We start from the raw sequence: 27579 nt of genomic DNA, 5'->3' as shown, positions 1-27579 counted from the left end.
TTTCAGCAGTGCAATATGAGTCCTAAGCATCCCAGAAACGACACAGAACATCATAAAGTCAAACATAACTTTTAAAAACACAAGTATAGGCTCATGAGGCCCTGATGGTAAAAAACTACATTTCCGCGTCACTTCCGGTTTTGAGCAGGTCATGGCGGACATGCGATAGTTCGCGCTGATGTCTATTCCAACGTAGGAAGTGTTATGAACAGCTGATCGGATCAGCAAAGCGTGTTTCTGGAATATTATGTTTTTGTTGCTGCAAGTGCTTTTTATGCAGTTTTTGCAAAGCTATATGTAGAAGGAAACTGTGACCGAGGACAAGCTGATGGCATAAGATGTAAGTACAACTCCTCCGGTTTCATATGCAAAAAAAATTATTGCGCTAGCTTACGTGGTTGCAGAGCTACCGGGATTTAAAAATAGTTACGCAAGATGGAGCGTGCTGCTCTGACCCGTTTTAAAGGGTTAATTACCAACTCAACTCAAAGTGCTGACACATTTGACGTGTCTGTGTCAACCCAACAGAGCACTAAACTAAATGATGTAGCTTCAGTCACCCATTAAAGATGATTAGTACATTTGCTTCATCTTTACTATGATATCATGTAAGTACGCCTGTCGTCCAGCTCTGCTGTACCTGTGGACCAGGGAAACAGCGACAGCGACCATCTTTGCAGAAAATTCCCATATTTCTATTCTTTGAGTGCCACCTTTCTCTCTTATGTCCTGGTTATATGTTCAACAAAGTGATTCCATTCAATGTTACTGTAATTTGTTGGCCAAACACACTTTTCCTTGAATACCTGCGAGGAAAAGAGTAAAAATAGCACATTTCGGTATGTGAAAAGATTTTTAAAAAGACGTTAATCCACTGCATAATGACTACAGCTATACTCTTATATAATGACATCATTTAAAAAGTGGCTAGCTGACAGTCAGAAGATAGGCATTTCTCTGACGCTGTGATAGCTCCAGTTTACAGTCTGACATTGCCGTGAGTGATCAAAGACGCGCTTTGCATAATTCTGATGCATGAACTCCGGTTGCTTGTTTCAGCGACGACACCGCTACTCGAGGAACGGAGCTATAATTAGAAAGCCTCCGCTTTCTCAGTTAGCCTCCTTCCTTTATTCCTTTGTTCTTGATGGTGGAGCGGACGGAGAACGAGGGGAAGGAAGGAGGGAAGGAGGTAGGAAGAGAGGGGATTTAAAATACTTAGTGACTGAGAAGATTATTTTGTTTATTACACAGCCATAAATAAACGGCAGAAAAAGGCACTCGGAAATGTGAACGCATCTCAAGCTGTGCCTTTGGAGAGGACGCGGTATCACCAGAGAGAGAGGCCTCCACCCACCCCCTCCTCACGAGAGGGGCTCGAGGAGTAACTGATCCCCCACTAGCAGGGTGACGCACAGCCTCTTGCCCACAGCTGTTCCTCCTCTGAATCGAGACCGCTGTCCAGACCTTCCTACCCCTCTTTTATGAACTCGTGAACTCTCTCAACAGTTACTTGACAAGCTTTAAACACTGCCTTTAAGCTTCCTGTGTACTACAAACAGAGCCAGCAGAAGAAACAGGGAAAAAAGAAGAAGAAGTGTGTGCTACATAAACACGTGCACAACTATTTCCATAATTTCACTGCATGTAAGCACGGCATCAAAAAAGAAGAAGAAAAAAAGAAGGCTGCTCTAACAGACTGTAAAATAAGCTAGTTTGTGTTTTTAATAAACAAAGATTTGGTCAAACTGTTTGCGATTAGGTAATGATCATCTGTAGGAAAAAAGCAGTAAGCGGCCCACGATGTATCATCTCAAAAGGGCTGCACAAAAGACGCTTAAAAAAAGAAAAGAGTAAACTCTTTCTGGATTGTCAAACAGAATTTTAGCATCTCCCTTATGTCCTCGCGTTCCTTTCTTCACACAACTACTTCAATCACTTTTCATGTGTACAGAAGGAGGGAAAAAGCCTTTGAGTCGAGCTGGGCCTGAAGTGTGTGGCGTTATCTCCATTTGTACAGTCGCACTGAGACACAGTGAGACGCAGCCTATAACAGCCGGCGTCTTGTGCCAGGTAGTCTGCTTTCAGACGTGGTCAGACGATCTGGCTTATTTCAGGCGTACTGAACTCTTAACCCTTTACTGGGTTTCCTGTAAAGCTGGCAGCAAAGCTCTGTGGTGTCTCTGCGTCATCTTAAGAATTGCAAAGAGATTAGAAACACAAACTGTCTGATACCATTGCCATCTGGTTTGAGGACACTGTCCTACCTCAAAAGGAAAAAAAAACAAAACATAAATGGACATCTGGGTGACCGGGTGAATAATGCCATGGACTGTAAAAGGGTATATTTGAACCCAAACCATGATCTATTATTGCAGCAGGCTGCTGCAGTTGTTTGTAGTTTGCATTGAAGATGTGAACCACAGATGGAAACATTTTCTTTTCTAACATGTTGCTTATTGCTAAAGCAAATTACTGCTAGGTGAGTCGATGGCAAGTGTTTGCAAGCAAATAGGTATTTTCCATGCAAACTATGGGAAGCAGTGGCAACCTGCTAGTGACCAAAGTACTCACAAGTAGGTTTTAAATGCAACACCCTCTTTGTGACTGACAGCTAGCAACCTCCAGCTACTACCTGTCAGCTGGTTGGGGAGTACACATTTCCACAGCAACCAGAGGATGCAATGGCGATCATTGACCGTCTTCTTGGCCTGTTTAATTGAGGTCTCTGTGACGAGACTTGGACTCCAGCCCCCTCATCATGTGAGTGCAGTGCATGAAAATGGAAACTCATGTCAACTATGAGAAGAAAGAAAACAAATCAAACTCAAGTGATCATTTAATTGTAGCAGTAGAGTTATTTTGATGAATATTGTTCCCTAAAGCAGTGTGTCAACAACCTTAAGGGGGTAAAAATAAGCCATCTCTGAATTTCACTCATTAAATTTGAAGTGGGTTAACTTTGCTCGAGTCTAGGCTATAAATCCATGCACTTTAATCTCTCAGGCCTGTGAGGTGACAGATCTCCAGGTTTAAAAAGGAATCTATCGATTAATAACATAAACGACGAGGCCAACACCACTACTGGTCCTTCTTTGCATGTTTAGGCTGCTTAATAATCTGATTTCATGCATTCTTGTTGTCACGTGAAGCTGACATGGCTACACATTAGGCAGCTTTGGTGTGCAGTGACTGGTATGGGGAAAATCATATCTGATAGAGTGGAAGCAACGCCACTGATATCCTGGTGTATCAGGAAGTGTGTGTTAAAATGGTATCCAAATCCCAGCCTGAGTTTTGGTGCTACAGCAGCTTCATTAAGCAAAGAAGGGTCTTCTGCTCTGGTGATAGGATGGCAGAAACGAAACTACAGTGGATCTCTAATAGAATATCTGGCTCCTGTCTGAGCTAATAAAACGAAAATGGCTGTCGGTGGAAATGAAGACAGTCTGATTGGATTTCTCTGGATTAATCCCCTGAGAAGAGTCCAAGGCGTAAACTGCCCGAAACACACACACACACACACACGAACACAAAAGACTGACGATTACCACCAGTGCATCTAATGAAACTGTGTGTGTGCGCTCTGCTCCATAAAGCAGGACAGCACTGGTAGAGTGGAATACTAAACACTATAAAAACACCATTTAGCTTCACAGAAACAAAGCCACTGGGAGGCTAAGTTTCCCTCGTTACTCGCTGCATGTTTAATAAGAACGCCAGTAAATGAAGGCAAATTGAACTTCTTATCTGACACACTGACATACAGCTGCCTTAAAACAAATGACCACACTGATATGGACTCTATAGGAAATATATTTTTAGATCTGTTATTGCTTTTAGATGTTTAAACTACAAAAGATAGATAAGCTGGGAAACCTACATTTATCCAGACTTCCATGAATTTACAGCACTATGCAAAAGCCATCCGTCATTTCCTTTTATTTGCTTTAAGGAGCCAGGCATTGTCTTTTTTTAAATTGCTCTTGAACACTAGTTCTCCTGACTTTCTCAATGTTTTAACATTTTTTTGGACACCGACTGCATTTCCCCCTCATTTTCAGTCCCGTCCTTGCGCCTGACCAGTTTAAGAGAAATGCTTTTTTTCTTAAGCCAGTTCATACAGACCCATCAGTCATTCAAGCATTAAAAAGTCACTGAAGTAAAGGGATAAACCAGTAAAGTGTCTACCTACACAAAGCAAATAAATGTAAAGGTACAAGAGTGAGTGTCTACACGGTGGAGGCTCTGTTATGGTTTAGGCTAGATTTTAACCAGTGGTGTTGGAGACCTTGTCTAAACTGATGGAATTATGAAAGCAGAAAACATATTTGATCCACCATACAGTAGACTTGGAGCTTTTTATTGTCATTGTGCAGTTTCTTGCACAGCGAAATTGGGTAGAAGAAGAAGAAGAAGAATCCTTTAATTGTCCCACAAGGGGAAATTTGGTTGGTATTGGTAAAATTGGGTAGCTGAACAAAGGTGCTAAACTAAGAAGAAGAGAAACCAATATACGACGAAGGCGGAAATAAATAAATAATTAAATAAATAGAATAAAATAAAAAAACAGTGTATATGTATACATATGTGAGTGGAACTATATACATGGTGTATGTGTAGGAAACATTGAAACAGACTGGGACCAAAATAATTGCACATGAGCCAAAAATATTGCACAGAACATGGAAAGACTGAGATATTGCACATAGATGATCAACAGCAGTGTCAGGGTGGATGTGTTGGGGAAGTCTTTACACACTCTTAATTTGCATTAAGAGTTCTGACAGCCCACGGGAAGAAGCTGTTCTTTAGTCTGTTGGTTTTGCACCTGATGGATCTGAGCCTTTTTCCAGAGGGCAGGGTGTTGAAGAGGTGGTGGTTAGGATGGAGGTGGTCCTTTATAATTGCCCTGGCTCTGGAGAGACATCTTGAGCTGGCAATTAAGTCCAGGGAGGGGAGTGGACAGCCGATCACCTTCTCTGCAGTTCTGATGACCCTCTGTAGTCTCATTATGAGTTAATGCAGTACCATATGGAAAGAAGACTGACAACAGCTTCATTTTCCAGCATGACAATGATACCAGTGGAAACACCATCAGTCATGGATTGGCCTCCCCAGAGGCTGGACCTCCACATTATTGAAGCATAGTGGGATTATGTTGACAGAACAGAACAAAAGGCCGAAACATCCAAAGAAGAGCTTTAGATGTCCTTCGAGAAGCCTGGAGAACTATTCCTGAAGACTATTTAAAGAGCTGCCTAAGAGGGTTCAGGCTGTGCTGCAGAATAAAGGTGGTCACACCAAATATTGACTTTCACTTCGTTAGCACCTTAAATACTGTATCTCCATGTATGATTGCACGTTTCATTAAACCATCCATCCATCCATTCGCTTATCCTTTTCAGGGTCGCGGGGGGCGCTGAAGCCTATCCCAGCTGTCATAGGGGGTACACCTGGACAGGTCGCCAGTCTGTCGCAGGGCCAACACACAGGGACAGACAACCATTCGCACTCACATTCATTCGCACATTCACACCTAGTGACAATTTGGATTATCCAATTAACCTATCCCCACAAGCTGCATGTCTTTGGACGGTGGGAGGAAGCCGGAATACCCGGAGGGAGCCCACGCAAACACGGGGAGAACATGCAAACTCCACACAGAAAGACCCCGGCCTGATGGTGGAATTGAACTCAGGACCTTCTTGCTGCCCCATTTCATTAAACCACTGAACCCATTTTCCTGAGCTTCAAACTGAAATAAATATTCACTTCCACCTGCGTCTTTGGTCTCAGCAGAGCTGCTAAATATTTTCTGCAGACATGTGTTTTACCAGAAACCGAATAGAATTTTTAAGAGTTAGCTGTTTCGCAAGACTGCCCCATCAACCTGACTAATGATGCAATCATGTCACACATTGGCCGTCCACGAAACACTGCCTTCCATAGTCGGAAACATTTTGACACTTTCTGTTGTTGACTGGCACGCAGTGTAAGCCCAAACAGAAGAATCCCCCTGCGTGCGGTCACAATGTTTTATCTTTGCATGTGCGACACTTCTGCTTGAAAACTGCTGCCTTAGCAGTCTGATGACACTGTGATCTGCTGTTTCCAAGGATTTCTTCAAAGCTGCATCTCTGTTCCTACTCTGGTTTAACTGTGGGACGTAATGGAGTGAAAATTATGGCACAGTGCAACTCTGTGCAACATTTTCAATTTGTGTTCGACTGTCAAACCAGTCCTTTCCCTTTTTCTCTTCTAGCGCTCGGTTTCCCGCTTTTTGATTGGCAACCATTTGCTCTACTTTTTCAATAAAGTAAAAATAAGCAGAACGGCACCGCATTTGATGTTTTCAGTCAGTCATCTTTCATTTGAGCTGAAAACCTGAAAGAGGTAGTTCTGACTTTTAGCAGTCATCTAGGGGACACAGAAAATGATTACTGAATTTTTCTCAAGTTTTATGTACTTTAATTGTTGAAATAAGCTGCACTAAAAAATTTTATTACAAGGCAATTTAAACATGATTCATGAGTCATTTGCTTGACTTTTGTTTAATATGCATGTGGATTAAGAGCCATTATTATGACCTGCTGTACTTCCTAAACTACATCCAAAAGCCCTGCAGAAGGGGACTGACAAGCATAACAAGCTTTACCTGCATTGTGTGCAGAGCAAGCTGTGCAAGAACCACAAGAACAGCACAACCAGATGGGCCACTCATCTGACTTTTTCCAGATGAGGTTTGGTTTATTAGACAAGAAATTAGACCTGCTCTAGCTCAGACTGAGCACAACAGGAAATGAGGAACTGACTAACACCTGAGTTAAAAACAACTTGTAGGATTCAGGACTTTGTAATTCTGTTTTTTGCTTTAAAAAAAAGGTCAAATAAAGGTATCATCATATGGAAGCCCGTTTATGCCACTAAAAAAACAAAAACAAAAAACAAGTATCCATAACTCGAAATTTCAAGTTATTTTCTTGAAATTTCGACTTATTAACTCAAAATTTGGAGTTAGCTCTGCCAATCAGTAAACTACGTGAATGAGGTCACTTTCTTGTTACCCGGAAGCATATGGCTCAGAACGCGCACTCAAAAGCGGGTCGCAACAAATTGGTGCTTTTGTGAGTACGTTTGCTGATAGTAACGCCGTGTGATTCAGCTAATAACACAAGGATTTCATCATTTTTGAAGCCATGCTGAAAATACTCAGCAATCCATGCATTCATGACTGGATGTAATACTGCTAGCTTAGCTGTAGCATTTGTACCTGAGGTTCTGCGCAACAAGGAAATGACATCATTCACATAGATTACTGATTGGCAGCGGTAACTTGAAAATTCAACTTATTAACTCAAAATTTCAAGAAAATAACTCGAAATTTTGACTTATGGATCCTTTTTTGTGTGTGGCGGAAACGGGCTTCCATATCATCATGATGTGGATATATAAATATGAGTAAATAATTCAAAAAAAAAGTTGTAGTTTACACCTTTGTCCATCGGATATAAAATGCCATCCCGCTATGATTTTGTGCTTTTATAATTAGAAATGTGTGAAATTTTGCCTCGATAAGCTTAAAACTCCAACTAATCTGCTCTACGTTGGCTCACCATGACCTTAAATAGCAAAATCTAATCACTTTGTCCTTGACTGTGAATGTCAACATATCCCCTCTCACAATGTTTCTCATATACCGTGTTCGTGAAAAATGGGACAACCCAAGTGTGTAATGCCTCAGGCCACTGGGCCGAGGATAAAAATTTTTAAAAAAGGAGGAAAAAAATACGGACCTACGAATCTCAGGCATCTGTACAGTTTGAAACCGGGACAGGTAGAGCTGACAAGCTAAACCTGAGCTTTGTCCCAAAACATCGGCTGCATCCTTCGGAGGACCCGGCCTTCACGATGTACGTGGGCCGGGTCCTCCGAAGACCGAGAAGGCCGGAAGTGCGAGGTTGTGAAATGGGACAGTCTAGCTTTCATTTTAGCGTCACCACTGTCTCGGTGGAGTTTAATAAACGCAGCCGTCTGCTCCTTGCTATCTAAAATATAACAGGACACGAGCGTAAATTCTCGACCGTCTCACACTTCTGCTTAATCAGTTTTCTGTTTAATATTTATTCAGCTGTGTGAAAATCCCGGAGGAACCCACTCGATGGATTAATAAAGTTTTATTTAATCTAATAATCTAATAACTTTGATCTCAGCCAAACCGATTTACTCCAGAACAAATAAATATATAAAATATATAAAATTTTTAAGTTATCCGATTGACTTATATATCATGTTAATCATTAATAAGAGTAATTTTAAAACTTAGTAGCGGCCGCCATTGTTGGCAGCTGAAATTTGGCTGGGCCGCGCTAGGAATTCTGGGATATGGTGGGCCACGAAGGACACACCCGACCCATCCTTCAAATTCGGGGAGGCTAATAACGATACATATAAACTACAACTAACCACAACTAACAGTTGTTGGACTCTGTGTGTTGGCTGTTTTCTTTGGTTTTTTTTGTTTTTAGTAGTAAAAATGATTAGTTCACCAGAAACATTAAACGGAGAATCATTTGGTCTTTCTGTCAGATCACCACTTCCTACACTTCCCCATCTATCCGCTCTTCATCCCTCTCTTTCTACTGAACTCTTTCTCTCGCCACTTTTAATTCCCGGCCTTCCTCTCGTCCTCATCTCTCTCTTTAGGAAACTTTGCATGGTGTTCTCCAACGACTCTCCCTCCATTTACTGCCTCCTCTATTCACTCTCTTCCACTCTCACTCACTTTAACAATCTGTTTAGCTCCCCACCACAACCCCCCCCCACCCTCAACCATTCACTCCCGCCATCTCTTCCCATCTCTCTCCAGCTCTGGGTCTATTCTTTCTCTACCTCGTTCTGTGTCCCCGGCCGGCTAACGGAGCGTGAGATTGGCTAATTAACGGCTGCCTGTCGGCCCTGCGAAGACAGCTGGGTTATTTGGTGAGAGTGGAGAGAAGGGAGGAGAGACTGAAGAGGAAATGAGGAGAGGAGCGAAAGCGAGTATCGTTGTGTATCTATCGCCCAACCTGATTTTAAAATACAACTTCAAACTTGCAGTGCACATTTTTTAAAAAAAGTTGTGTTCTACAATAAACACACAAACTGGGTTAATTTGTTTAAACTACATCAATAAATCTTTTGCATCTCATGAGAAAGCAACATGAGCAGTCTAACCAAATTAAGGCCAACGTCACATCTCCTTTTAGCGCCGTTTTGGTTGCCACCACCTCCTCAGCAGTAATGTGGCACGAGCTTCCAGTGCACAGCGCTGCAGAGCATGGTTAAGTGAATATTTGTGCTTAATTTCCTCTCTTGTTCCCATCACGGCAGCACTGACAAGTATAGCTGGTGTCAAGAAACGTAAACGCCACCCGACTAATGATTTAAAAAACTGTCAAAAACTAAAAAACTCAATTCTAACATGAACCCCCGTCCTACACAGAGACACGCTGGAAACACTAGATGTGTTTCTGTGTTGCTCGTGTGCGGCGCTCACTCATACGCTGGCACCCTAAATTGGCACTCAGTCGACAAAACCTTTGGAACCCTTCATCAGCAGGCAGTCATTTGTCCATCATGTGTCTGTCTGTGGGTTGGTGATTTGCAGGTGTGCAGTACTCAGTTTGTCAGAGGTTCTTGTCTCCAAACTGCAGAGCTGGGCGATACTTCTATGCGGATTTGTCCATACAATCATTTTCACTTCATATAAACTCCAATCCTGTCTTTCTCTGGCCAGGAGACACTTTTGCAAAGGGAGGAGGTTTGGAGCGACTTTGTGGCCGTTGCTGTGGCTCCTAAACTCTTCTACTTTGCAATAATACCACTTACAGCTGATTGTTCCCTCCCAGATATTCCACAAATTTCACAAACTGAATGCAATGGTGAAGCCCTATTATAGATGCTTGAATTCAGTGAGCAGTTTAGAACAATGCATTGCTTCACAAATGTTTGGAAAGGCGGACTGCATGGCTAGATGCTTGACTTTATACATCTGTGGTTCTGGGACCTGCATGCAAAGATTTAAAGGTGTGACCCAATGCTTTTCCCCATACAGTGTATATTAAGTTGAAGTAAGCACCAACACCTGTATCGGCCAAACTACATAAATAATCAGCGGCTGGCTACGGTAAATACCACCTATATTGATTGATTGACCTATGGTTTGTACTTTCTATAAAATGCTTTGGTTGGGTCTTCTTCTAGTAAATTATACAATCCAGTTATTAGCTTGGTAAACTTGCTATATGGTATATGCTAGAGTAGTCCATCTTATCTTAATGACCTTGTAGTACCATATCACCCTATTAGAGCACTTCGCTCCCGCTCTGCAGGCCTACTTGTTGTTCCTAGAGTATTTAAAAGTAGAATGGGAGGCAGAGCCTTCAGTTTTCAGGCCCCTCTTCTGTGGAACCAGCTTCCAGTTTGGATTCAGGAGACAGACACTATCTCTACTTTTAAGATTAGGCTTAAAACTTTCCTTTTTGCTAAAGCATATAGTTAGGGCTGGACCAGGTGACCCTGAATCCTCCCTTAGTTATGCTGCAATAGATGTAGGCTGCCAGGGGTTTTCCATGATGCATTGAGTTTTTCCTTTCCAGTCACCTTTCTCACTCACTATGTGTTAATAGACCTCTCTGTATTGAATCATATCTGTTATTAATCTCTGTCTCTCTTCCACAGCATGTCTTTTATCCTGTCTTCCTTCTCTCACCCCAACCGGTCGCAGCAGATGGCCCCGCCCCTCCCTGAGCCTGGTTCTGCTGGAGGTTTCTTCCTGTTAAAAGGGAGTTTTTCCTTCCCACTGTCGCCAAAGTGCTTGCTCATAGGGAGTCATATGATTGTTGGGTTTTTCTCTGTATCTATGAAGCGCCTTGAGGCGACTTTTGTTGTGATTTGGCGCTATATAAATAAAATTGAATTGAAATTGAATTGAATTTAAAGGAACAAACATATTAATAAATAAAAGAACTAAACACAATCAGATAATCAGGAAAAGACTGCCAGTACCGTGATTTTATTCCACGCCGTGTTTTTAGGCCGTAGTTCTCTAAAAAAAACAAAAAAAAAAAACTGTGGACCTGGAGGGATTGCTGGCAGACAAATGTAGGCATGATCGCTGTGCCAACAGGATTCAATATCACTTGTTTTCCCTCAGAATTACCCAAGAATTTTCACCAAAACCTTCTTGGAATAATGCAATGTTTACTTTTTACTATAAATATCTTTGTGCACTTCTATGAGACACACTACAGTAAACAGCAGTGATACAAACTACTTAGAAGAAAGCTGCTTCAAATGCAAATTTGTTTTCCCGAGCTCACCGGTTAAGTTTAGTACCTTTAACAACTATTTGGTTGGCATTTGCTAATTGTTGCCATCTAGCTTTCTTTTTGCTTGCCTGAAGCCTCATTTGGAAAGGGAAAGAACAGTGTGTGTCTGTACTAGTGAATCACTGAGGAATAAAGCTGTATGCCTTCCCCAGCAGGTACAGAGTGATATGCTGTTACTTAAACAATAGAATTTCAGGCTGTTAAAAACAGTGGTATCTTGTGAAAAGTGTCACACTTTTAGAGGCACTGCTTCAAAACACAAAGAAAACTATCTCTAATGGTGATGTCATCTCCCCTCCACTGACATCTAGTATGCAACATCTGACAAGTGCAGACTTCCACGAGTGCAACAACATTCATTCCTCGGGTAATGAAGGCTGCATGGCCGCACGCAGCACGTTGAGTTAATCAAAGGCAAAACAACACAGTGTCAAAAAGACAGCGAGACAAACACACATCAATCTTTGAGTTACGGTAGGAAAAACCTTTAAAGATCTTCCATAAACTTTAATTTACAAATGATTGCACTGTCCAATTACTGTATGCCGTGGAGGGTGGTAGTCTTGCTTGATTAGTAAATTAGGTCTAAATTTAACTCTAAAAGAACAAAGGATCAAAGTAATCTCAGCGCGGGGAGGAAGAGAGCATCCGATCATTATGGAATAACATCCTGTAAACCTGACATATTTGTCCACAATTAATTCTCCCGTCATCATCGGGGTCGTGAAACTCCCCACGCAGAAGGTGATGAAAGCGGTGACGGTAATTGAAATGCGATTTGAACGCCAATAATCGTGTGAAGTTATCCCACGCACCATCAGATTTCTGAAAAATAATTACCTACAACTCCAGCGGCTGTGCGGAGGTATTGGTGTGTGGTACTGCTAAAAACTAATTAAACACACACAAGTTAAAAACCAACTAAAAGCTGCACTTTCACTGCATGCACACAAGTTGAACTTAGGACTTATTATGTATTCATGATGCTTTGAGCTAAATGCTAGAACCAACCATTGACTGGCCATTTGCTAATGGCTGATAAATGAAAATAAAAATGTAAAGAAGAGACTGGAACACACGCTTTAACCCTGTTATTAGTGTTGATATTACATAGTTTGTCCATCAGAGGGCGCTCTGCAACTTCTCTGCTGGTAACTGTTGTTTTTAAGCTTGTGAGCAAACCAAAATTATTTTTTAAACCACACAACGAGATTATCTTAACACGAACTCCCAAATAACTACACGTAGCAAATGTTACAGAAACCTGTGGCTTCCTGTGTCTCTATCAAATATTTAAATCCCCAAATATTGATATCATATATCGGTCGGCCACTAATAAATGCTAACATGCACATTAGCACTAAAGATGAAGCGCAAATACATTTTTGTAGGTTTGGGTTTAAGAACAATTTAAACACCTTTGACATTAAGGGATGTTTGAGTAAGCATTTTATAGATATATATGATATAAACCAGACAGACTCCATGTTTGAGTCATGTGGCAAGATGGTTGAAAATGTACCACATGGTGCAGGAAACATGAATTACAACATGTCCATCATTATGATTAGAAGGCATCTTCTCATAGATCAGGGTGTCCAACTCCAGGCCTCGAGGGCCTGCAGGTTTTAGATGTGTCCTTGATCCATCACAGCTGATTTAAATGACTAAATTAGCTCCTCAACATGTCCTGAAGTTCTCCAGAGGCCTGGTAATGAACTAATCATTTGATTCAGGTGTGTTGACCCAGGGTGAGATCTAAAACCTGCAGGACACCGGCCCTTGAGGCCTGGAGTTCGACACCCCTGTCATAGATGCTTTGATGATGGTAGAAGAGAGAAGAGCAGGTTAAAGAATCACCTTTAATGGGTTCGTGACAGATGCATTTCTTTCTTGTGCCACCTGAATACAGTTATCCATGCGTCTAACAGGGCATCCAGTAAACCTCATAGGAAGTGGTTATTCATTATTCATTACGCAATAATTTAGACTCATAAACCGAATTCCTACTTGGGGCGATCGTGGCTCAAGAGTTCGGAATCGGAAGGTTGCCGGTTCGAGCCCCGGCTTGGACAGCCTCGGTCGTTGTGTCCTTGGGCAAGACACTTCACCCGTTGCCTACAGGTGGTGGTCAGAGAGCCCGGTGGCGCCAGTGTCCGGCAGCTTCGCCTCGGTCAGTGCGGCCCAGGGTGGCTGTGGCTACAATGTAGCTGCCATCACCAGTGTGTGAATGTGTGAATGACTGGATGTGTAAAGCGCTTTGGGGTCCTTACTAGAAAAGCGCTATATAAATACAGGCCATTTACCATTTTACTGATCAGAATTCGTCATGCACCAAACATCGACAATCTGCAATTGGGAAGTTATCCTGTTTCAACACAAGGGTCTCCTTGGCTAGCAATTCTATCCCTAAGCTTCCAATTGGGATAAAATCTACTATTAATTAGTTGCACAATTACAGTCTACTGTGGATGACATGATAACCGATTTCAATCCTGCTCATTTGTAAAAAATATTAAAATATCTTAGACGACAGAGCGACATGATAAAGGTTCCTTTGACTCATGTAACGTTGCTCCATAAATGTTGACGTAGCAACGCACGTATGGAGTCAGTAGTTTCACTAATAATGGGCTGAGTCAGCGTAACAGTGAACACTGAATGACTAAGCAGTGAGGAACAATACGGGATGTTATGTTCGCAATTGTGTTTCACCATGCCCGCTGTTAAAGCAAGCTCCGACAGGAGAGCTGTTTTTGGCCATCTCTAAGGAATGTACTGTTCTCTCTAACGCACACACACACACACGCACACACACACACACACACACACACACACACACTTGCTCAACCTCTTCAGTAATTTCTTAGTTTCCTTCTTGTGTCACAACAATAAGCTTCAGAGTCAAGGCAGTAACAAATCACTTGTATTAAAAACACACACATACACGAGTGTTATTATACAACTTGCTGTCACACCCAAGAAAACGCTTTGTGTGTTTGATGTAAGGACACCTGCATAAGCCGAGGTTTGGCGGTTGTCCAAACTCGGGAAACCTACACGCCACACCTTTGTTGCTGCATGTCACTCGATTCCAGTTTCCTAATTGGTCCTTTAACTCGTGTGTAATCTGTTTGTTATGGATACTTGTCCCGCTTTCGACCACTTTCGCCGACTTAAACACACCTGTCTGTCACAGCTGTTTAACCCCTAAATATAAACAGTGTTTGCGGTTAGCTAGATCACAGAAGAACTCTATGGTCACATGATCATCCGCAGCGATACGTACGATGATATAACCGTACGTGTTATTACCCAGAAAAATGCCTATTTATAGCAAGCGTTCAAAGATCAAACATGAACTGATACAGCTCGGTATTTTGTCTGTGCATTTAAATCTGTCTAACTCTCTCTAACCCTCACAGAGACTAGTCTGAGAGAAAAGAAATCCAGCCAGCATGGCCAAGCTGTCTCAAATATACATTTGTTATAGACAAATTATGCAGAAGAGCATCTCTGAATGGACAGCGTGTCAAACCTGTAAGCAGATGGGCTACAGCAGCAGAAGACCACACAGGATGCCACTCCTACAGCCAAGAGGAGGAAAGCAGTTGTAGTTCAGACGGGCTCGCCAAAATTGGAGATTGGAAAATTGGAAAAGCGCTGCCTGGTCTGATGAGCTCTAAACTCAACTAGATGCTAAGGTCAAAATTGTATACGCAACATGAAATCATGATTCCAGCCGGATAATGTGTGATGTCCCAAAACGGGTTTTGTGGGTGTGACGATAACTCCACTGTACTCAGATGGCCTCCACAGTCACCAAATCTAAATCAAATAGAGCACCTTTGGGATGTGGTGGAACAGGAAATTCACATCGTGGATATGGACCAAAACCTCCGTCACCTTCATGAATCTGTGCCATGAAGAATTAAGACAGTTGTGAAGGTAACTAGCTTAACTCTTCATGACAAAGTGTACTAAATAAAGTGACTGGTGGGTGTATACTTCCCCTGGATGTATATAACATGTTACTTTATTAATAAACATGTATTTCATATATGATAAAGAACCGCTCCAGCTGTGCTACGTTAATCCGCAGCCGTAAATAGTCCCCGACGCACTCCCCCCTTCACTCCTGTTTGAGTCGCATCTGCTACAACCTGCCAGCTGTTTCAGGAACCCACTGCGATCGTCAGAAAACAGAAATAAATAAAAGAGGGAACAAATGAAAGCCGATCAGGTGCTGAATGAGAGCGATTTTCAGACCACATGTTACTCGCAGAGCAAAGTGTGACTCAAAGCGCCTTCATTCATGCACAAAGTGGAACCAGATGTTGCGCTGAGAGCATGATCACCGATACAGAAATGGCCAAGTAATTCAGCCGGTTCCTACTAGCGTTGCACAGCACACACATGCTGAAGTGACAAATGATTTGCAATTAGCGCTGAGCCTGTTAGTTACAGTTTAACTTAAACCCCGACCACAGGAAGCACAAATCAGGAAACGTGCGCCATCGTGATGGCAGAAAAAAAGAAAAGAAAACGAGCTTAGAGACAGTTTTTATCTCTGAAACTTCTGCCTGAGATACTCATGAGAAAAGTAAAAAAACTGAACTATTTTTACCCAGTGAAATGACAGATTTTTGCTAGCTGAAGCTATTAGCTAGCTAATTAGGCGTACGTTAGCTTGAAACGGTTGAAATGTTGTCACCAGCTGACTCCTCAGTGAATCCAGGTGACTTGCTTTAACAGAAAGCCTAAAGAGACTTCTTGACTTGATGGCCACACACAGTATTTATTCTTAAACGTTAAAACTGCCTGTCTGAGGAAGGCTAACAGCCAACAGCAGAACATAAACCATTTGATGTGCACAACATGCTTTTCCTGACTCTCTCTCCTCCTACAATGAACACATCAATAGCCACGTGTAGCATCTTTATCAGCTGTCATGGAGAGGAAGGCTCCGCTCCCTGGTGCAAACCCCCCACAATCCCTGCAGCTCTGCACATCTGTGTTAATGCTCACACATATGCACACCTACAAGGACACAGGCGCAAAAATAATCATGTTTGGCTGTAAAAACTGGATTAAAAAAAGAAAAGAAATTGTATTTATCTCTGTTTGTTAGCTCTGCTTGTTAAAATGCAGTATTAACTATCCATCTGTGCTTTATCAGCTCACTATGTGGATATAATATAGAAAACGCATGTTGGACGGGGCAGGAAGGACGCAAAGAGAAATCGGAGGGAAACAGTGACAGCTGGGCCGAGCGAGGTGGTGAGTTATGCGCACCGTCGTGTGATGTGTTCAAGTTAAAGAGTACAGAGTGAAGAGGAAGAGGAGGGCGTAAGATGAATGGATGTTTACAGTGATGGAGAAAGAGAGACGGAGGAGGGGGGGCGAGGCAGACGGAGATATAGATGGACCGAGAAAAGAAAGAAGAAGTAGTGTGTTATACTGCAGATGGTTCCCACAGGAGGCATCCATTGGTGTGCCATGGGGAATTTTCAGTGTCACAGAACATTGTGCATGTAAAGTAATGGAAATAATAAATTCTATTTAACTTCTATTGCATATATTCATACGACCAGTTTACAGCTTAAAACATGCGACTAAAACATGTGTAATTTAGTATGTTCAGTCTAGTCTGCAGCTATCAAATGTATATTCTTAGAAATTTTAATAGTCTGCAAACAGCGTTTCAATAGAACTAAAGGGTTTGGTGTATTTACAGGCTACACAATAATCAGATTTAAAGAAAACACTTTTCTAAATGCAAAAATGAATAAATGAATAATGCACTAATCCACCCATTTTCATCCGCTTATCATTTTCAGGGTCGCTGGGAGGCTGGAGCCCGTCCCAGATGTCACAGGGTGAGCGGCAGGGTACACCCTGGACAGGCTGCCAATAAAATGAAGTATACATACGAGCAAACGACGGCATAAAATAACCTTTAATCTGTTTTCTTGGAAGGTTTTCTTACATGAGCAGGAGGCCAAAAAAAGACAGAAAAAAGAAAAAGACTTCTGACAGCACTTCCTGGATGAGGTAGATCTGATGTTCACGTGCAGGTGTCTTTGTGTGCTCAAGTGTGGTAGTGTATGAGTGAGTGTGTGTCTGTAAGCCTTTAAAGGAGCTGCAATGAAGAGAAGCGAGCGCATCAACATTCTGCAGAAAAACAGACGTTATGATGGCGCAGAGTCTAATAATTAAGCTCACTGATTACTGGATTAATAATAAGACTACCAGCACTGTGTCAGTGGCTCAGAGTTTTATCATCCCAGGAATAATTTGACCGGTTTACACACACACAAAAAAATCAAGTGCATCATGTGGAATATTTGTATATTATTATATTATATTATATTTATAATTGGGCAGCATTTTCAACCAGTGGTAGTGCCCCCTGCTGGGCAAAAGCAGTAGTAAAGGTGTCCTCTTTAACCCTTTAAGACCTACCATAGAACCAAGTCCGCCAGAGCTTATATTATATTTTTACATGCTGTAGTGCCATTTTTGGGAGCATTTCAAGTTGCTATACATCAATACAACCATTACAGCCTAAATTTTAATAATATGCATGCATTAAGTGCATAGTAATTACATAAATTGCAAAAAAAGTGCAATAAACTACAAAAAAATTGAAAATTGTTTTTGTTTTTTTAACATATATTTCTAGTTAGAGAAATTTAAGAGGCTTATCCCTCAAAACTGTAAATACAAAAAAGTTGCACAAAATAGTTTCCCACCACAGGAAATTTATTTTGAGTGTCTTCATAGTTTTATTTTTGAAATACACCAATTTTTATACTGCAGGAAAAACAAAAATAAATATTATACTGCAAATTTGCAAAAAAACAGCATATGCATCAAAATAAACTATTTCCAGCAGTGCAATATGAGTCCTAAGCATCCCAGAAACGACACAGAAAGTCATAAAGTCAAACATAACTTTTAAAAACACCAGTATAGGCTCATGAGGCCCTGATGGTAAAAAACTACATTTCCACGAAAATGACGTCACTTCCGGTTTCGGGCAGGTCATGTCTGGACATGCGATAGTTCGCGCTGATGGACGTAGGAAGTGTTACGAACAGCTGATCGGATCGGCAAAGCGTGTTTCTGGAATATTATGTTTTTGTTGCTGCAAGTGCTTTTTATGCAGTTTTTGCAAAGTTATATGTGGAAGGAAACTGTGACCGAGGACAAGCTGATGGCATAAGATGTAAGTACAACTCCTCTGGTTTCATATGCAAATAAAATTATTGCGCTAGCTCACGTGGTTGCAGAGCTACCGGGATTTAAAAATAGTTACGAAAAACGGAGCGTGCCCACTCTGACCGGTTTTAAAGGGTTAAGTCGGGATTACACTTTCTGCGAGTCTGTTAGTGTGCACTAGGGTCCACTAAGGACCCAATCATGGAAATTCTATCATCAGACAATAAGCCTGAGGGTTCTTGTGGATGTCCGTGTGACTGTTTGTCTGTGACCGTGTGGATTTTCTATGAACGCACAGCAGGGAGACTCAAAGTGGACCTCAAAGAAGGACTTCCTCCTTCTCTGTGTCTGTATAATGGAGTATAATCTAGGCCTTACTTTTCAGGCCATCGTGTCCATCTTTTATATACAGTGTATGCTTTGTGTATGGCAATTTAATTAACCACAGCCAATTTAAGATAAGGTGCAGCCGCCACAGTGGGTGGAAAGTCCTCACACTTGAAAAGACTGGAACAAGAGAACATATCAGTGTGTTGTAGCTGTTATCGATTCATGTTCTGCTGATTTAATAATTAACCTGCCCACCAATAATTGAATTTGTATGAACTCAATGACAGTCTGGGTCGCAGGATTACAGATTTTGACCTGATGCTGGTGGTAGGAAGGCTGGGCTGTTCAACTCTTTGCAAATTCAACAAACTCGGCAAGGTTGCTGCTTTGAGTCACAGCACTGGTTAGACCACCCAACTGAAAGCAAACCCTTCATTCTGGCATTCTGATGTGACACAATATTGTTTACTGTTTCCCCCTTTTTAACCTGTGGTTTCTCATATCAGAAGAAACTGAAACCTAACAGTACAGACCTCAAAGTCAATATGAGTGAAAGCAGCCTGGATAGAAATGTTAGCACAGTGCACCAAGTAACCAAGCCCCGAATATAAAACCACAAAGGAAAGAGAAAAAATGCAGAACTCTTAATCGTCACATCATTCTTATTAAGGCTGCTGCTGACACGCTGACAGGTGAAGAAGGCAAAGGAAATGTTTGTATGAATTTGCACATGTGGGAGCTGCAGCAGTGTCTTGATGCACGCGTGGAAAAAGATCAAAAGAGCTTGCAACAGTTGCAGATCGTGATTTATGAGTGCACATGAGAAAACCTCACATACAGCACCTCAATATATGCTGTGTGTGTGTGCACTGTACCAGTCTTTGGCGAGGATCCGGAGACGCTGAGCGAGCACTCCATCTTTGCCGTTTCCCACGGATAAACGCTGCTATCGTCCGACTTGATGGCGATGGAGAAGGACGGGCCTGCAAATGCCAGCACATCGGTTCAAATGAGCTTTATTCAAGAAACATTCGACACAGACAACAAACATCAGAGAAACTCCGCTGAGATCAAAAGGGCTCGTTCAAACACAGGCTTGCTTTTAAACCTACATATACGATAATTCGGCATTCGGGTCCCTGAGGAAAGACAGTAGATGTGAGCTTGCGGGGAGAAAATATAGTTCAGCCCTCAGATGATAAATACTGCTTTAAAGTCACAGTCTGCGGGTTCTCTGATATGCTGAAATCAACAAGCAGGAAACGGCAGCACTGTAGCTCAAGCAGATGGTAGCTCAAAACCAGAGCTCGGCACCCGCTATAAATTTGTAAAATGGAGCCGCTGCTGCAAGGCTAACAAAGCCCTCAACTATAAAGATTTATAGCTACAATTTCAAGTGTGCCTTCAGTGTTGACACCTTAATGGCTTTATATTCTGCAACCCAATGAAGTTTTCAGGTTGGCTTTGGGCCGTTTCGTTAGAAAAAAGGAAAACGCTTGAGGCTCTTTCGGGTTATGTTTAAAATTAGTTTACTAACAAGTAATTTCTGCTTTTGCATGCTATGCGTCTAAGTGGAAGGAAGGAGTGGAAAGCCATTTTTTACATGTGAAACCTTTTGGAGCTGCAGATCAGGATCTGTCTCACATGGAGCAGAACGTAGTCTGCTTCAGAAACTGTGTCGAAATGGAGACGGTGTTTTTCTGAAGCAGTTGGAGCATGAATGATGCATCACACACAGCACGATTTGCAAATCGGACCAATCTGGCATCACACTGACTTTGTAATAAGGAGCTGGCAGGTTAAAGAGCGGCTAATGTCTTATTAGACTGCGCACGATGTGGGAATTCTCACCTGCACCTCAGTCAGGTAAGTCTTTAAATACAGTTCAGAGTGGCAGCTAATCTGTGAGAAAAACTCTCCGTCAGGGATGAGATAAAGAAAAATGTGTGTCTGGGTCTTGGACCAGGATCTAGTTTCAGATTTCGAGCGTTCATCGAGTCTTAAAATCTACGAGTAGGTTCAGCAGGTCAAGGTCCACGCTAGGCCTCGATGGAAATCTCACACAGGAGCGCTTAACCTGACAGTCTGCCCGCCCCCTCACCGCTCCTCACTCTGTTCTGGATACTTTTAAAATATGTGCAGATGGTCTGCTGAATTATGAGGGTCCCTGCTGAGTTAATCCCCACAGACTCCCATGTTAAACTGCTTTGCAGCATTAAAAAGCAGTTTTTAAGCCAGGTGCAAAAAATAAAAGTAAGAAAGCTTTTGGGCTCTACAGTCAATTTCCCCTTTTTCATGACAACTGTGACAATTGTAAGATTTTGCACAGCCTTAAGTTCTTCTGAGGCGTGTGTCCACTTTCAACGAAAGGTGGGTGCCAAGAAGAGCGTTACCTTTCTGTGCAGCTTCAAATCCAAGTTGCTGAACTGGACCGTGTTTGGTGCCTACTCTAACAATTTGAATACAATAATCTCACAAATAATACAAATTACTTTTCGGTTAATTGCCAATAAGAAGGTAAGTATATGTCCCAGAGATGCATTTACTAGCCTAGAGTGCGTTTAGCGACCATCTGCAACAATTGGTTTCAATAGAGAAACGTTTATTCCCTGACCAGCTGCCTGTACCCCACTGAGCTGTAATGAAACTTGGAAAAACTGCAAAGCAAACCCTCAAAGTAAAAGCTGTGCCTTATTGCTGCTACCAATATGTTCCAAAAGGCAAAACTTTTATTTTGAAGGCTCTGCTTCCAGTTTTCATCGTGCTTTTCACAGTTTAGCCACCACTCGATGAGCAGCACCTGGTGGTTACTGACCGGGCTCTATTCCTATGTGAACAGGGCTTTAGCAATCAATTTCATAGCAACCACGGCAACCGGTCAGGAAATACAGATGTGTCCTTTGGGACCAGTTATCCCCAGATAGTTGGTAACCAGATCTAAGCCTGTGTGATTCTACGCCTGGAAACCAACACATGGAAGAATTGGGATCATCATAGAAAAAATAAATAAATAAGGATTCATTCAAATATTAGCATAATTTGTGGTGAATTTGTGTCTTAAAGTGCAGTGCTGATTGGGTTGTAAAACAAGAAAAGTGACGTACAAATTAATTTGATCGTGTGCAGAAAAGGAAAAAAAAAAAACCTGCCCGGGAATAACTACAGTCGTGAGACCTTGGAGCCATTTCTCGTAAAATCTAAAATGTTCTGACAGTTTTCCCTCAGAAGTCTGCACTACCCATGCTGTCACGAGTAGCATACTGTATAATGCATGCACTCCAGCTGCATAAACATTATGAAAAGACATGTTGAAGTCTTGCCACTGGTGATCTATATGCAAGTCCAAAGAAAGCCTGGCCTTAAAAATCCTTTACGTCGCTGATGTTTGTATTAGGAAGCACGTGCTCGTTACTCTGTGCCAATGAAAGGACAAATGATATGTTGGATGACACGGATTTAACTTAAAACCTTCTAATAAACGATGAATGATTGAGTTTAGGAGTAAAGGTGGACATTAAAGTTATTTTAGCTCATTCCTCTATCTTACTCTGGGATCAGAGCCAGACTCTACTAATGAAGACTTTCACAAAAGAAAAAGTCATGTCTGAAATGGGGACATTGTTTCTTATAGAGGCCTTACTCTTGGAAAAAGATACCACTTTTTTTTTTTCGTATACTTATATACTTCTCACTTAATTTTAATGGTTAAAATCACTTAAAGGCTGAATTATTAAACAGCGACTGTGCTGTTGAGACGTTGCATTTTCATATACCTCCTCACAGAAGACCCCCGTGCACGGCAGAAATACCACAGCACGTCTGAAACATTGAAGATACAGCTGGAACAATGGGAGGCTTGCCAGTTTGTGGATGCACTCGACACACACACAACAACGACGAGTGCACAGCGCTTCCGTCCCCCAAGGCGAGTGTAAGGGGTTCTTGAAAACCACTCTGCTTGAAGCTTGATCGCTGTTAGTGTGGGAGTGTGTGTGTGTGTGTTGCTCTATGTGGGGTCAACGCAAAATGTTCAACTCGGACACACGCGCTCGAACACTTGAAAGATTACACACGCACGCAAGCAGAGAGAGAAAAGGAAAGCAGTGGTGCAGATCTTTGCAGCTGGCTGATTGGCCAAAGGGCTTCACTTTGAAGATGTCTCAGAGAGCGAGGGAGGAGGGAGAGACGGCAGGGGTGAGAGAGGGAAGGGGTGGTGGAAGGAACGAAGAAGGTAAAAACAGCGTGCGATAGAAGAAAAAAAAGGGAAGTAAAGCTCAAGGGTTCCTGCCCTCCCCAGAGAAAGAGAAGACGGTCTTCAGTTCATCTTCTCCTTTTCCACGTTTCTTCCAGTTTGCTGTCATCTTTCACTTCTTCGCTCCTGCAGCCTCAGAGCATCTCTGCTGTCACCAAACGTCTCTCGCACACGATTAAAAATGTTTCATCCAGTCTTTTAACAAAGACGCGCGACTTACTCCAGGTGGTGGCGTCTGCTTTCAAACTAAATATTATGTCCCCTGAGAAGACTTCCTAATCTTTTTGCCCACACAGGACCTTGAAGTTGTCATCTAAACAGTGCTTTGGATTTCCATGCTCTAATTTCCTCATGGTAGCTCATTCACTCATAAATGTAATGATTCCTAATTTCACGGCAGCATCTTTTATCTGTATTTTTTGCATAAGCAGGTTCTACGTGTGGTTACCTATTAGCTGTATATAAAAGATGGAAGTAGCCACCATAATGTGACCTATATTTGACTTTAGCATCAAAGCTACGATCATATTTTATTTATTTATTTATTTTTTAGAGGAAAATGTTGCTGTATCTGGATGAGATGTTGGAGGACTTCATGATCAGCTAATGCTAACAAGCAAGGTTAGCATGGTGCATTAAATGATATATGGGTGGATGACACAGACTGCTAATTAGTGCTAAGTAACATACAAATGACATACTAAAGCTTCACTCACCAAAACTGGAGAACAGACTTCTTGGCCCATCTGCACCACAGAGCATATAACCGTGTTATGATGCTCCAAAAGGCATCAAGACCACAAACGCAGGTTGAGTTTACTCAGGAGAAATAGTGATGATGCTAAAGCTACTACTTTATGTTGTATACATTTATGGTTTTATCTTAATATGGGCATTTTACTTAGGAACTATGGAGACAGGCTGATTTTTGGAAACATCCTCTAAGAGGCCATTAGACAAACTGATGTCTTTCACGTTTTTCAGCTGCGAGCTTTTACACGGGGTTATCAATTCATATATGGAACATTACATAGCTAGATAGATACTTTATTGATCCCACATTGGAAATCTCTGTGTTACAGATACGAAGGTTTCCACCGGGGTTTTAATAGTTTTGCAATTTTCATTAGTTTTTATTTTTATTTAGTTTTGACTTCAGATTTTCAATTTTATATCAGTTTTAATTAGTTTTTACCAATTGTTTGCTAGTTTAGTTTTTATTTTTTTGAAAATCCTTAGTTTCAGTTTAGTTTTGATTAGTTTCAGTTATAGTTTTAGTTGTGTTTGCAATAATTAAGTGTAACAAAATCCCAGTTTCATCATATCAGTCATTCTGCTCATCCTTGGGTATGTTGCTATTCCAGCTACCATACTGCACCCTGGACAGGTCGCCTGTCTGTCGCAGGGCTAACACGCAGAGACAGACAACTCACATTCCCATCTATGGGTTCTTTAAATAAATAAATAAAGGCAGATGAACAACCATTGATACCAGGCAACTATAAAATGTATATCTTGGCCCCAGTGAGACTATTAACTCTTGCAGCACCGGGTGTTCGTAATTTTGGTTCAAGTGAATTGATAAACTTTTTGAAGGTAATTGACTCACACAGTTGTGTAGATATCCCAGTCCTGTTGTCTCGGGATGCATCACGCTGCCTTGCCTGGGGTTAGCTTCTGTTTTCTGGGGATGAGGGTTGAGTGTGCTCCCTTACCTTCTCAAGATAAGCTAGGTTAGCCTTCTTGTGTGAGCTTTTCAAGTGCACTTTAAGGTTTGTGGGATTTTTTCCCTTTAGAAATGTCCCTCATAATTTGTCTCTTTCCACTACAAGACACTTGCTTTATCCAAAACACAGTCATATTCAAAGTAATCCCAAATTGGACTCCGGCTCCCGACTTTTCCTGACATGATTCTGCGCGTGGACGGAGCAGCAACACAGACGACTCGACTAACGTACTGCCACCTGCTGGCATAATTAGACAGCAAGAAAAAAATCTGTAAACTAAACTTCATTTTCACCCTTGACTCTTGTATGACACGCACACATCAACGAAAACTAAACACATTTTTGCTATAAATTCAGTTAATTTTAGTTCGTTTTGTGAACACTCATTATAGTTTTAGTTAGTTTTCCTTTTTTTGTTTTTATTTTTATTTCCGTTAACGAAAATGTTTTTTCACTTCTAGTTTTTGTTATTTCGTTAGTTTTCGTTAACGAAAATAACCTTGGTTTCCACATGATTGCTAAATTATAGATGCAGACAGATTGCCGACATGTTGCCATCAATCTGAATGAGCGTATCAATAAGCAGAACTTGAGGGGACTTAACTCAGCTGCTTGTATTCTGGTTATATAATATATGTTACGGTCACCATATCACAAATGTTAAACCTGAAGTGAGAAGTATTGTGATAATATCACATCGCGAGGTGTCTGGTGATTCCCACCTCTAGCAACTACGTCACCATTTGTAGGGGAGTTCCTGAATTTCTCTTTCAGATCTGTGAGGTTCTGACTGGATTCTCAATGTAAAAAGTTAATTTCTGTTTAACGTGTATGTAGATAGAAATAGATTAGCAACAGAGAGCCGCAGGTTTGTGATTCTCACTGATTTAACACAGGTAATCACTAGGGATGGGTACCGGTATCCGGTAAACGGTAGTAACCAGACCATGAAGCAGCGCACATTTCGGTGCTTTATTTCGGTGCTTTTTTTTCCCTGAGCTGTGATACACTTTGAATTCTAGCCAATCATTTTACGTTTCTGAGGATAGTAGGCGGGTCCAGGTACGTATGTTCTTTTAGAGCAGAGCTACAGATTAAAAATGCCCAAGGCGAAGCGGTCAAAAGTCTGGCTGTACTTCACAGCAAAAGATGCAAACTCAGCAGCTGCAACAAGTGCTTTAAGCTGATACTGTGATACTGTCAAAGGAGGTAACACCTCAAATCCGATGAAACACCTGGCGACGCATAGCGTTTTTTTAAAAGCCGAGAAATGCGCCGTATTTGATAGCTTGCTGCGAGACCTCACACTGAGCACATCTACTGTGGGTGTGGTGCCTGTTATCGGACCCGGAGTTAGCAACATCCCCCAAAAACCCGAAGAGTAGAGTCCTGGCCCCTAGCCCTGCCAGTGTAGCAGAAATGATGAGGATGATGATGCAGCAGCAGCCGTTCTTCTCTGCGTGAGTAGCTTAATGTTGTTCATGTGTAATTTACGTTGAGTACGCTAACCACGTTATTATATTAATGCATGTAAGGTGAACTAGCAAACATCATCATAGCTACATGCGGCTGTCTTCTTGTTTGATGGCAGATACTCCCTTCACCCTGGACAAAAAGGCTAAAATGACCAAAGAAAAAGTGGAAAACAGCTAAACATGAGAGGTTTTTGGACAAAGTTTGTGTTTTTTCCATTGTTTAAGCACTGCTGCCAGCGAAGAGTGACACCATATACAGTGGGGCAAAAAAGTATTTAGTCAGCCACCGATTGTGCAAGTTCTCCCACTTAAAATGATGACAGAGGTCAGTAATTTGCACCAGAGGTACACTTCAACTGTGAGAGACAGAATGTGAAAAAAAAATCCATGAATTCACATGGTAGGATTTGTAAAGAATTTATTCGTAAATCAGGGTGGAAAATAAGTATTTGGTCACCTCAAACAAGGAAAATCCCTGGCTCTTACAGACCTGTAACGTCTTCTGTAAGAAGCTTTTCTGTCCCCCACTCGTTACCTGTATGAATGGCACCTGTTTGACCTCATCATCTGTATAAAAGACACCTGTCCACAGCCTCAACCAGTCAGACTCCAAACTCCGCCATGGCCAAGACCAAAGAGCTTTCGAAGGACACCAGGAAAAGAATTGTAGACCTGCACCAGACTGGGAAGAGTGAATCTACAATAGGCAAGCAGCTTGGTGTGAAAAAATCAACTGTGGGAGCAATCATCAGAAAATGGAAGACATACAAGACCACTGATAATCTCCCTCGATCTGGGGCTCCACGCAAGATCTCATCCCGTGGGGTCAAAATGATCATGAGAACGGTGAGCAAAGATCCCAGAACCACACGGGGGGACCTGGTGAATGACCTGCAGAGAGCTGGGACCAAAGTAACAAAGGTCACCATCAGTAACACACTACAACGGCAGGGAATCAAATCCCGCAGTGCCAGACGTGTTCCGCTGCTGAAGCCAGTGCATGTCCAGGCCCGTCTGAAGTTTGCCAGAGAGCACATGGATGATACAGCAGAGGATTGGGAGAATGTCATGTGGTCAGATGAAACCAAAGTAGAACTTTTTGGTATAAACTCAACTCGTCGTGTTTGGAGGAAGAAGAATACTGAGTTGCATCCCAAGAACACCATACCTACTGTGAAGCATGGGGGTGGAAACATCAT

General features: G+C 41.9%; 1 protein-coding gene across 1 annotated transcript in view; it reads right to left on the bottom strand.

Moving 5' to 3' along the window:
- The window catches only part of ptgfrnb (prostaglandin F2 receptor inhibitor b), a 99460-nt gene that overhangs the window by 11890 nt on the left and 59991 nt on the right, over nucleotides 1–27579 (bottom strand). The window contains exon 11 of the mRNA XM_087836279.1: nucleotides 19802–19909. Coding sequence (XP_087692405.1) covers nucleotides 19802–19909 — 108 coding nt within the window. The remainder of the gene's footprint in view (nucleotides 1–19801; nucleotides 19910–27579) is intronic.

Source organism: Neolamprologus brichardi, chromosome 23, assembly GCF_056152115.1.
Source record: "Neolamprologus brichardi isolate AB-2024 chromosome 23, ASM5615211v1, whole genome shotgun sequence".
In the NCBI taxonomy this organism is placed as follows: Eukaryota; Metazoa; Chordata; class Actinopteri; order Cichliformes; family Cichlidae; genus Neolamprologus; species Neolamprologus brichardi.
The sequence above is the reverse complement of the archived record's forward strand: the minus strand, read 5'-3'. Positions and strand labels throughout refer to the sequence as shown.